Here is a 13,163-nt window from a genome sequence, read left to right on the forward strand (position 1 = left end):
GGATAGAAGAAAATTGTTTGCTGTTTGGCTAGACACAAGTTCCAGATGCACTGCTCTGGTTACAGCGCATGTATACAGAGCAATATAATCTTTCCCAGTTTCATCCTTTGTACTCATAGGACCAGCAAAATCAAGTCCTACAACTTCGAAGGTATTTGCCTCTGTTATTCTTTCGATTGGTAAAGGAGCGATATCCTGACTTAGTGGCTTAGCTTTAAATCTGTAGCAAATCACACACTTGTTATTATTACTCTTTACACGCTGTCGACCCTTAAGTATCCAAATTTTTTCCCTAATTTGAGTTAAAGATTCAGCTACACCAGCGTGTGCTTGCATTTCGTGACAATCTTTAATGATATGATCTGTGAAATGAGACTTCTCAGGTAGTATTGCTTGGTATGTTTGATTATAGCTTAACCCAGCATTTTGAAGCCTTCCTCCTACTCTGAGTATTCCATTTGAGTCTACAAATGGATTTAATGTAAATATTTTCGAACTATGTATGCTTTGTTTCATCTTTAATTTCCTTATTTCTTCTCTAAAATTTTCTTCCTGAGTTTTCTTGATCCAGAAATTCTCTGCTTCATTCATCTCTTCAGCCTTAACAGGTCCAATGCTTCTTAGTTTTGGGTTTTTCAAATTATTGATAAATCTGAAAACATAAGATGTTATTCTATATACTTTCTTTATGTCATTAAAGTTCTCGATAGGAATGATATTTTCAACAGTACAGTTTGCTGTTAAAATTTCTTGCTTCTTTCCTTTTCGTTTCTCAGAATTTGTTATTTTATCATCTTCCTTAAAATTTCTCGAAGATCTGGGCCAAACGTTGTTATCTTTGACAAGCCAAGGTGGGCCATACCACCACAGTTCATTTTTTGAAAGGGTTTCTACCTTTTGTCCTCTCGTCAATAAGTCCGAAGGATTCTCTTGGCTGGGACAATAATTCCACCAATCTGGATCAGTTTTCTCTTGGATTTCTAGACACCTATTTCGTACAAATTGTTTCCATTTTGTCGAATCAGCCTTGACCCAATGTAATACAATTTCTGAATCTGTCCACATATAAATCTTCATTTCCATGTTTTTCAACGAATGTAGGATGTATGTAATGAGTCGAGCTCCTATGACTGCTCCTAAAAGCTCCAGTCGAGGTAACGTAACCCTTTTTATGGGAGCAACTCTTGCTTTGGACATAACAAATGATGTTTTTGTTAACTCATTTTCATTGTATCTCAAATATACAACGGCACCATATCCCTTTTGGCTACTATCTGTAAAACAGTGCAATTGAATATTCCACAGATTTCCTTTTGACAGATTGTTGAAATAATGTCTTGGAATTTCAACATTTTTTAATTTAGGAATTTCATTATACCAGGTTTTAAATCGATTCTGCAATTCTTGATCAAGTGGTGCATCCCATTGGTAACCTCTTTGCCAACATTCTTGCATCATCATTTTAGCTGCAACAACAAAGGGAGATATAAAACCGATAGGATCGTATAGTTCGCCCGCAACTTGAAGAATCTTCCGTTTTGTTATTTCCTGAGCCGGATCCTTGAGTAATTCATCTTTGATTCGAAATTTCAGTTTATCTGCTTCATGATTCCAAATATATCCTAACAAAGTGCTATTCATTCCGTCTCCATTAAACTTCGTATTTTCAGCTGCATTCCAAATCGCATGTAATTGGGCGTTATTGCTCCTCCACTTTCTCATATTAAAACTAGCAAGCATCATAATTCTTTTCACATCTTCATAAATTTCTGCAGCTTCTTCTTCATCATCTGTACCATGAATCAAATCATCTACGTAAAAATTTCTTCAAGAAGCTGACAGATCTTCGAATATTGTGCTTTCAACTTTCTTGCGTGATGCTTTATAGTTGCTGCTAGTAAAAAGGGGCTACAGGTTGCTCCGAATATTACACGCGTCATTCTTAAAATCGTCGGTTGCTCCTTTTCCTTTGAAGTCCAAAAGAAATCTTACTGCATTTCTGTCCTCAGGCTTCAACAGAATTTGTAGAAAAGCAGCTTCGATATCTGCAGCAAATGCTATTTTGTGTTGACGAAATTTAATTAGCAAATCTAATAATTCGGGGTTTAAATTTGGTCCTGAATGTAAGCAATCATTTAAAGATAAACTGTCATGAGTATGCGAGGAAGCATCAAATACGACCCTTAATTTCGTAGAATCGTGATTCTCTCTGATTACACAATGGTGTGGCAAATAATAGATGTTTTCTTCAGAATTCTTCGGAGCCTTTTCAGCTATTCTTTTATTTAGATAATCTTCAATTACCCTTGAATACTTGTCATAAATTTCAGGATTTTTCTTAAACCTTCTAAGTAAACTGTTCCATCTGTTTAAGGCGATGTTATAATTACTACTCATTTTGTTCATATTGTCCTTCCAAGGTAATGAAACTTCATAACGATTGTTTTTATATTCAGTAGTTTCTTCAAATCTACGCATAACTTCAGTGTCATTTTCATTTGCTGAATAGTCATGTATTCCAATTGCATCTAAATCCCATAGCCTTTTTAGAGCTGCACTAATTTCCAAATCATGTGGATGTGAAGTATTCTCAACAACATACCGTAATTCCGGAATGAAGTGTAGAAACATTACTTAATGCTTCAGTTCCGCTTATAGTGTAACCAAATAAGGTTTCAGAGGCAACAAGACCCTTTGATAATCTTTTAACTTTTCCAGTGACTATTTTCCAGTAATAATCATTACCAATTAATACTGATATCTGAGAGTTATGGACACCTATATCTGTAGCATCAGCAAGTCTTATCGAATTTTCCTTACAATAATTAAGTATTTCCTTTCCTGGCATACCAATAACAGCTTGATTAATTTTTGGAGTTTCAAGAGCTTCAATTATTATTTTCCCAGGTCCACATATATCTTTAAGAATAACCTTAACCTTTTTTAGCCTTTTAACTGTAGGCTCAGTAGAGCCGAAGGTGTAAATCTGAAGTTCTTCTTCCCCCACAACACTTAATTTTAATTGTTTTGATACTTCCGTCAGGATGAAAGATTTATGAGAGGCAGAATCGAAAATGAGTCTTACATTTTTTCTTCTATTCTGACCTAAAGCTATTGCATTTGCAGTTTGTAAATAAACCCTATTTTTGTTATCTCTTTCCGAAATTGATGCCACCACTGTGTCTGTTTTAAGCTCACCTTTATTTTCCCGTTTATTTTCAAATTTATTATCATGTAAAATAGTATTATGCCTTAATGAACATAAATCACAGCGTATATCCGAGCTGCAACGGGCAGATGTATGAGACTTACGAAAGCATAAATAGCATCCGTTAGCCAATTTTAATTTTTTTTCTTTTTTCCTCAGTTGGAATTGCGCAATTTGAAGTAGAATGTTTCAAAGATTCATTTTCTATCTTCCCACAAAATATACAATCGGCTGTTGATGTATTCGTATTCAACGACGCAACTGCTGGAACAAAATGTTTGTTTTTGAAGGCAGTATGATATTTCTCACTTTTAATAAGGTCTCGCGATTGATATTTATGTTGTTCGGTTCTAATGTTAAACTCGGAATAGTTTGGCGATGTTTGGAAAAACGTACGCTCTCTGCTTTCAACTTCCTTCTTCAGAAATTCCAAAATGTTAGTCACTGTGGTTTCTGTGTCACGGGTTAAAGATCGATTAAACTCTAAAACCAATTCGCTAGGAAGTATCCTCATTAACAGTGGGCATAATAAATAGCTGTAAGAATTTGAAGTAACGTTAAGGGAATCAAGGCTTCTAATTTCAATTTCTAAGCTTTCGTATAAGTTACGTAATGTTTTAATATCATCCATTTTTTTTAACTGGCTTTAAATTCAGCAGACGATTCATATGTGCATTTATTAAAATGTCCTTTCTACCAAACCTTTCTTTCAGAATATTTATTGCCTTAGCATAATTTTCGGCAACTAACGGTAATCCCTTTATTGACATTAAAGCTGTGTCCGTTAGTAAAAATGTGAGGTAATTAAATTTGTCTACATCCTTTAAAGCAGAGTTATTATGTATAGCAGATTCGTATTGAGCCCAAAAACTTTGAAATTCACATATTTCGCCTTTAAATTTATTTATGGTTAGTTTCGGAAGTTTAGCGCCATTTGTATTTATGTTCTCTACCGTATCTATAGTAGCAGAATTAGATGGCAACTCATTTAATTTAACACATTTTCTATTTCTAAATATTCTGCTGATCTTCGATTTACACAAGGTAATTTTATTTTTATATTCCAAGCTATCCTGTATTTCAGTTTCATACTCTTTTTCATCTGTTAGGATAGATTCGATTTCAGAGCTCAATATTAGTATATCGTTTTCATTTTCATTTAAGATGGATAAATCATCTTCTAATAAATCAAATTTAATATTATCCGATTCTATTTCCTTTTCCATTTTAGCTATCAATCTTGTTACTGATGCTCTTAACATTCCTCGCTTCTTTTTTAGTGCTTTTAACTTATCCATCTTAATAATCAATATTCAATCACTAATCGAACAATAATAAATACTTAAATCACAATATATCTAAAGATCACTGTTATCTCGGAATTTTGGCACCATGTTGCAACTTATGATCTTTTTTCTTATTCTTATTATTTACATTTTAACAACAACAATAAGTGAAATTTTGCTTACCTTTCTTAATAAATATCCACAGGAACGCTTGGAATTCCTTTTCATTTTTATCACATAGAAGCTTTATTTACATCTATGTACAAGAATTGTATGCTTACATTAGAACATTCATCATGTTTTTCTGGTTGCCACTACATCTATCTCAAAAAACAATAATCATGCAGTAAGAAAAATATAACAAGCTAAAAGTAAAAAACGCTGCGCCCTCTCGTGGCCAGCTACATAAACTGTAACACGCCCAAAGGAGCTTTTTAACGTTTTGTGTGTTACTTTTATTTATTAAATATCATATTGTTTTCACTTAAACCATATAGAATTCGATTCAACAGCGAAATCACAAATATTTAAAAATAGCGTATCTTAGAATTTTCGATAGACAGTCTTGCGCGCTGGAGATTTTTTTTTTTTTTTTTTTTCTGTACAGTGTTGTCATTGCTCGCCTTGAAATCATTGAGTTTGTTAATCATAAATTTGGTAAAAGTTCGGTAAAGTTTTATAAAATGTTAAATACTTAAAGAAACAAATTCAGAATTCAAAATTCGGGCTTCCAGGTGCCCGTGTTCGGGGGGGGAGGATAACGTTATTGAAAATCTGAAGGCTCTAGGTACCGTCATTTTTCGCAATGCGAGAAACATACCTACATTCATTATCCTTTAATTTCTTTTAAAATAACACAGAGCGATAATGTTTGGTGGCAACAATTTGAAAAGTGATTCAGCCTTTTACAGTGATTCAACGCAAAATTCCGTTTTGAGAGTAGCCCTTCTGTGCTAAAACTCCTTTGGGTTAAAATTTGTGTATTGTTACGTAATTTTCTCTTCCTTTACGTTCGTACGTTACGGGTTCATGCGATTTGGAGTGAATAACGACAACAGCACTTGATTAAAGTATCGAAACACACTTTTTGGCCAATAGGACAACTCCAAAATCACGTTTATACAGTCGTCGAAGAACTACTACAGACAGGCTGTAACAATCAGCAATATAGCCTTCAGGCAATCAGGCTATAACGGTGAAGACAGCTTAACGACAAAGCACCAAAGTACAGCTCCCGACTCTGCTCGGTCGTTCTTGGAACTCCACGTACTCTCGAGACTCTCCACACTACAACTTGCGATGCACTCGACGGTATACTATAGTACAGCTCCCGATTCCTCGGTTCAGTCGTTCCCGGAGCTCAACATACTCTCTCGACAATGCCTAACCGCGATACACTAAGAGACTCTTTCGGTGCACTTGACGACTGACTCGGGACTCGGCACTCACTGACTATCAACTCGATAGACCCTGCACGGTCTAACTAACTGACGAAACACACTAACTCTCCGCATACCATCAGGATTTGTATAGCTTTTGGCTTGTGTTCGAGAACATTCTGGGCTAAACCGGTAAAAATTCGTTCCAGAAGTTTCTCCATCCATCTATGGCATATTGCCGATTTTGTCACCAAATGTGGCAACCCTGCCTTCCCTTGCCATTTTCTGGCAACCCTAAAACTGCTTTGCGGGAAAGCTACCTTACCGCGCCTTAATATTTCGTAACATTATTATTGAGTTGCGAGGAATATATAGAAAAAATAATTTAGTCAGAAAGGCAGTAGAATAAATTTCTAAAAATAAATAAAGGCAGTAGAAAATTTCTGTATAATTCCTTCCACTTGAGAATTATTTACTCTAACTCGGTTTCTTGAAGAAACCGAGTATTAAGCAGTGTCATTGTAATGTTAACCTGAAGATTTGTAGCTCGCTTTGTGAATCACCCAGTCCTTTCATTTAACAGACTGCCGCTATGGCCACCTAAATGGAAGAAAATAACATCATCAAGTTTATTATTAAGATTTTAAAGAATTGCATAAAAAGTGATTATGAAACGTTATCTACTTTTTAACGTTACTACTGAAGAAACTATTCATAAGAAAATATAAGGATAAATGATGATTAGTGTAAATAAGGAATTTTTAACGTAAACAAAAATGATTAGATATCCACTTAATTGATTCACTACTGCACAGTAACTCAGCTTGGAAAACAATGCATTTATTTCTAAAGGATTCTGAACCATACTAAAAATCGACATTATGTCTCTTATGTAGTATTGGGAATAAAAAAGGTATTTTCATATATTCGAGTTCAAATCAGAAAAGGAATTTATGCTTTTAATGAAACCCATTATCTTTTCTTTTTTCTACTTTTTAACGTTATATTTTAAATTATTTTAATTTCTCTACTTTTTAACTTCCTGCATTAAATTATTTAAATTCTATAAATTATTAATCTTTTATGCTTAATTTTTCTTTGCATTTTATTTTCTGGCAATCTCTTGCCCTTTTCTAAAATTTATGAGACCTTTTCTTTTGTTTATTTTAATTATTTGTAGTAATACGCTATATTTTCAGTGGACGCAGTTTCACATCTTTTAATTTTAAAATATTCATTAGGGCTTATTTAAGTATGTAATACTTCAACTTAATTCTTATCGTTAAACTTAGTTGTGTGAACTTTTCTATATTAGCAAATAAGTGCTCGAGTGCTGTAATATTATTTATGCTTGCTGCCTTGCAAATCCAAATATCTCAGAGTTAATGATTTAAATTAACTCTCAGAAATATGACCCTAATTAATTATTACTACTAGCGAAATGAATTTTTAACTTAAGGTCTGACCCGTTAATTGATTAATAAAATATTATAATTAATAAAATATTTCCTTTATATTAAGAAGCAGTTAATTTTAATAGCTAAAATATTGCATGAAAATATTAATGAGATGGATCAATCAAAGTTACATCAAAGATCAATCAAACAATCAAAGATATTTTAAAGAATTATGTTACTTTAAAAATATTTTTTAAACAAACTGCAACTAATATTTTACAGTTAAGCTTCGCTTGATGTCATATATAGTTATAAATCACATTTTCAATATAAATTACAGTTATTTTTACAGTTGAAAATACAAATATTACTAAAAGCAAAAGGGAAATTATTTTATTATGAGATTAAATTATTATACTCGATAGTGTACACTATTTCACATCTAAGAATTCTATATTCTGGGAGATTTGGGGAAATAATCTCCTTTACTGTGGTATTTGACTTCTATTATCGAGAAAGAAAGGTAAAAAAAATCCCAGCATCACAAATTCGGTTCAAGAAGCAAGCTTGATAAATAGAACATTTCGAGCTACAAATCCTCAGCTTATGAAGAAAAGTTAATATTAAATTTCAATACTATATTTTAATGTCTAATTTTAATATGAAATTTGTGGAATATAGTTTAATGCCTACTTTTAATGCGAAATTTGTGGAATGTAGCTTAAAGAAAATTTCGAATTATTGATTATTATTGAAATTTAAGACACAGAAGATTAAATGTTTTGCATGCTGCCAAATCATAATACATTTGTTAAAAAATTATTCCAACATGATTCTTCTTACTTCAATATAGACATGGAGTGCATGGGTCTCTTGTCAGAAACTTTTCATCCTACACTATATTCTTGGATCAAGAGCAACTGCAGCGAAACACACAATTTTTTGTGCGAAATGGACGCAGTAAAGGTTACTACTCCAGCTCCTGTTCAGACTACAACTGCATTAAAACCCCTTGGTTGCCCTTATGGTAATAACTGGAAGCGGCATGGCGAATACTGTTATTGGGTAAGTGGTCATTGTGATATTACGTTTATTTCCAGTTAGGTGTTATTATTATGATAGAAGATAACAGGGGGTTGTTTTTTAAATTCAACAGTTTCTACTATATTTCTCGTTTAATTTTAGTATTTTCAGATATATCTCGTGCTTCGTATCTTTTAAAGCATAATAATAATTCTTATATTGCAAAACAACAGTTCCTCCACTATAAGATAGGAGAATATTTTCAGGGGAAATCTTTGTGCAACGAACAGGCTATAAAATAGAGGAAAAAATGTCTGGTTAGTATGGTAAACGTATCTGAGCAATCCTCGGTACAAAAGGTAATTAATCAAATGATGTTAGATGAAACCTACAATAGCAGTTATAGGCAATGCAAACACCATACAGTCCATATTAAGAGAAATAATATTTGCATATCAAAATGCTATCTTTTAGAATTGGTACGACAATATAGAGCACCAAACCATCAAAAGATATGAGATAATATTATGCTGTTATGGTGAGTAGTCGGCAATTAATTTGTGAAGAATTTCAAGTAAGGGAGTAGAATATTCATTATTCTTTAATAAGTCTAAAACAAAAAATTTCAATATTTTGATTTTTATACAAGATTATTACAAAAGTCTCACAGAGTTTTAATAATCTATTTTTACAAAACGCAGTAAAATTTAAGAGTACTGATCATGTAGACATGAATTTTTCCCAGTATTTCATGCAACAGCGTAGGCGATCACCATGTGTCACATACAAATAGCATCATGGCTATAGACAAAATAGCCTCACCTATAATGAAGAAGCCTTGTTTTGCTTTCTCACAAGATCATGCAGGCAGTACAAAATTTACAATTTCTGTGGAAAGAATTTTAACCATTTTTGCAAAACGTTTCAAACTACTAGTTGTGCAATTTGAATTCAAGAATCGTACCTACTGTTGATTTCCTTCACTTTTGCTGAAAGGCGTCGCAATTACGTTAAATTTGAATTCCACGTTTGGGAAGTCTTACAAATATTTCAACTTTGCACGAACAACAATGCTTTTAAATTGTTTGTAAAAACAGTAGTTGTATTATTTATTTAGAAGAATAATAATTCGAAGTAATAATTATTAATAACTCCACATTAATAGGTTAATAATTCTAAAACAGGACGTGGACATTTTCTCTTCTGAATCACATGACACGCCGTAATCTCTTACGTTTTCTGGAAATGCTGGGGGAAAAATGCTGTGTATGTACTTATATATCTTTTTAAAATTCATCGCGGTATCTGTCGCCATGCTTGTTTCAAACTATTGAAAAGATCATCATAATCCTACATTTTTCCTATTTACAATATGATGCTTTTTCTTCTACAATGAAACATCGGTTCATGAACTTTATTCATTCCTGAAAGTCGTTCATTAACTGAAATGTTCGTAAACCGGAATAATTTTCCCCATTGCAATCAGTGTTATCGGACAACAGATAACTGCTTGTCTAAATTTTACAACAGTACACTGTGCACAAGTTTATAATCAATAGAAATGATTAAATATGAAAAAAGATAAACATGGTATTAAACAAATAAAATAAACAAAAACGTAATTAAATTTACTGTATTTGATAAAGCAGAGTGAATGGCCATAAGTAGAAAATAACGAGGAAAATGTTGTCGTTTGTATAAGGCATCCCATTCTATAAAACAATCGGGTCTTCATCTTTAGGACATATCTTATTTTATCTTCCCGTTGTCATTTAAGCACCGTTTGACTATTTTTAGGCTGCTTTTTGAGCTTTCGTTTCACACAAAATCTCTCCGATGTGATTTGTTGTTAGTACTTTTCAAAATGTTTCTAATGAGAGATTTGTGAAAGACAAACCTAATTAGCGTTATCCAATCAAATGTTATCAAACGATTTCTGATATGCACAGGCGTTATGTCATCTGACAGTGAACCAAACATTTTGCGCAAAGTGAATATCAGAGTGAATTTCTACAATAAAGTGTTTGATTTCAGAGTGTAAGGAGTCGAAACGGTTTGTCATTTGAAAGAATCTGTGAAGTTTTGAATCATTGGCCGTTTAGAAGCACGGAGATAATAATGAAAACAGTTAGAACTTAATTCTCTTCTTTTCACCATTCAGGAGCTCCTACGAAGGACTTATTTCATGTACCATTCATTCTAAGGCTTCAAAGGAATTTTGTAATTGTTCTAAGAAGTAATGCTTAGGCTGTAGAGACCCAGAATAAGTCTGCAATAACGGTAATCTTTGCATGGTGATAATGTATTCCGTTTGTGAATATTGCAACATATTCTTCATCTTCGGTCAATGTAAGGGTAATGCTTTAAGAAATGCTAGAAAGTATGCCAGATTATATACTTCACGCCGTCCTTCAGATGTCAAAGTCATACACAGGCTGGACAACAGATTGAGAAATGCTGGAAGCGTTCACCTGACATATAGTCTCCACGATGTTGGTGAAAGAACACGCAGCGCACTTACGTCAGCACAGGAAGATGAAATATTTCTGAGTATTGAAGAATCTCCCTAGGTGAAAACACGCACACTAGGCCAGGGAGGAGAATGCGCGTGGCAGTACTGTTCACAAGTTGTTACAGTAAGTGGGACTGTACCCATTTCGCTATACAACGTTCCAAGGTCTACATCCAGATGACATTCAGCGGCGCGCTGACTTTTGCAAATTGCTGTTGCAATAACAGGGAGCCGATAATGCTTTCATTGAATATACGTTATTAATTTAGAATTCAAACAACAAAAATCAGCGTTTATATTTTCAAACTTTCACAGGACTAGTTCCGATGGTTTTACCGAACCATCATCCACAGCTGCAAAAGCGCAAATGAACAAGATAAGATGTAATCATAAGATAAGACAAGAAAGCCTCGACAGGAGATAAGCTACTGGCACCATCTGTTGATGAAACCAGACCTAAAAAATAATTTCTTTAAAGGCTGAAGGCAAAGATGAATTGGAATTAGGGTCGTTAACTAGAACAGAAAGATTTTTTTGAATATGAAATGCCTCTAGAAAATCCAGTTCACCAATGGAAGATATTTTTTAAATAATTTTGGCAGCAGAAAAATTAAAAGTGTGATTTTCGGACCAACAATGTTGGGCAACAGAAGACTCCTGTGTTTCCTTTTTTGTAACATATGCCTCATGTTCCTTAACACGAAATTTTAAGGCTGTCTTAGTTTGGCCAATTTAAATTAAACCACACTGGCAAGGAATCCTGTAAATACCCCAGGAATTCATATTCGGAATGTGGTCCTTGAGGATGGAACTCGTAATTTTATTGATGGGAGAATAAACGAACCGAAAGTGAAATTTCTGAAAAATACGTGCAACTTTATAGGTAATTGATGGAAAGAAGGGAATGGCAACAGAATTTTTATAATCTCCTAAAACAAGAGTGTGCCTTTTGGTGTGTTGAGATGAGAATTTTGTAACTTCTTGATTAACAATGTTGGGTGAAAATCCCCTGTTGCTTTTAAATAATTTAGTTTTTCATCAAGAAATAGTTTAGAGGTGCCAATTTGAAGAGCACGGAAAAAAAAGGAATAAAATGAAGCTAACTTTTGTTTAGTTGGATGACATGATTTGAAGTGTGGTGGAAGGCAAACCGATGACGGCAAACAGTAGTACTGAAGTTGGATGTGTTACGTATGACCAGAATGGATGTGTTACGTGCGACCAGAAACGGAAGAGAATTCCAAGTCTCAAGTTCAAATGTAAACTGAATAGCAGGATCAATGGAATTGATTGTTGAAAGAACTTTATTTAAATCACCTTTATCGTTTACACCTTTATCACCACTATCGTCTACGTAGCGGAACGATACCTGGAAGTTTAAAGTTTAAAACAATTTTGATTCATAATAATGCATGTAGATAGCCAGGATGGGACTGAGGGGGCTTCCCATGGCTAATCCTTCAGTTTGCTTGTAATATTTATTTTGGAATACAAAATGCGTTTGTTTCAAACAGAGTTGAGTGAGAGAAATTAGCTCATCATTTTCGATGCAAGAGAAATGAAATTCGCGAAGTCTGATTTCTAGACATTTTAGTGCACCCTCCAGTGGAACATTGGTGAATAATGCTTTTACATCAAAAGAAACTATGAGTAAATTTCTAGGAGAAATGTTTTTAACTTTTTTTACAAACGCTCTTGAATTTTTATGGTGTAAATGTTATAGTCTAATAGAGTTGAAAATCTAGAAACCAAATATTTAGCTGAGGGATACGAGGCAGTACCTAAATTTGATACAATAGGGTGGAAAGAAATACCACTTTCGTGAATTTTGGGAAGAGCATATAATCTGACACAATTCGCAACAAATGGGATAAGCGAATGTTTTAAGTTGCTTGAAAGGATTTGTGAAGATTTAATCGTAGTTTTTATTTTTGACAGGTACGAAGGTGAAGGATCTTTAGGGATCGGATTGTATAGGCCTTCGTTTAAGAGTTCAGTAACACCATCGACGTAAGTGTTCTTATCCATGACGGCTATCTGGCCACCTTTGTCGGCCTTTGAAATGATAATATCCGGGTTAGAATGAATTTTCCGCATTGTAGCTCTTTCTCTCGCTGTTAGATTTGGTTTCAAAGGTTTGTTATTGAATTTCACATTATGAGCGATAAGATGCCTAATCATTTCTTTTCTATGAATCTGAAACTTTACTAAACTTGAAAGCTTTTTCGGTAGGAGCCAAAATCTTTGGAATCGAGGGTTTAGAGGTTTGTGAGAAGTTAAAATTATATTTTAGAATTCTCTCTTGTTCTTCTGATAAACTAACATTAGAAATATTAACTATTGGCTTAATGTTTACAT

General features: G+C 33.6%; 1 protein-coding gene across 2 annotated transcripts in view; it reads left to right on the forward strand.

Annotated features, from left to right (window-relative positions):
- Positions 1 to 13,163, forward strand: part of LOC118192260 (macrophage mannose receptor 1-like) — a 111,900-nt gene that overhangs the window by 28,322 nt on the left and 70,415 nt on the right. For both annotated transcript variants that reach the window (XM_085818571.1, XM_085818572.1), the window contains exon 7: positions 8,124 to 8,335. In XM_085818571.1, coding sequence (XP_085674697.1) covers positions 8,124 to 8,335 — 212 coding nt within the window. The remainder of the gene's footprint in view (positions 1 to 8,123; positions 8,336 to 13,163) is intronic.

This window comes from Stegodyphus dumicola, chromosome 6, assembly GCF_044657685.1.
Source record: "Stegodyphus dumicola isolate Sdum_Otavi_A_Nest chromosome 6, ASM4465768v1".
NCBI classification, from domain to species: domain Eukaryota; kingdom Metazoa; phylum Arthropoda; class Arachnida; order Araneae; family Eresidae; genus Stegodyphus; species Stegodyphus dumicola.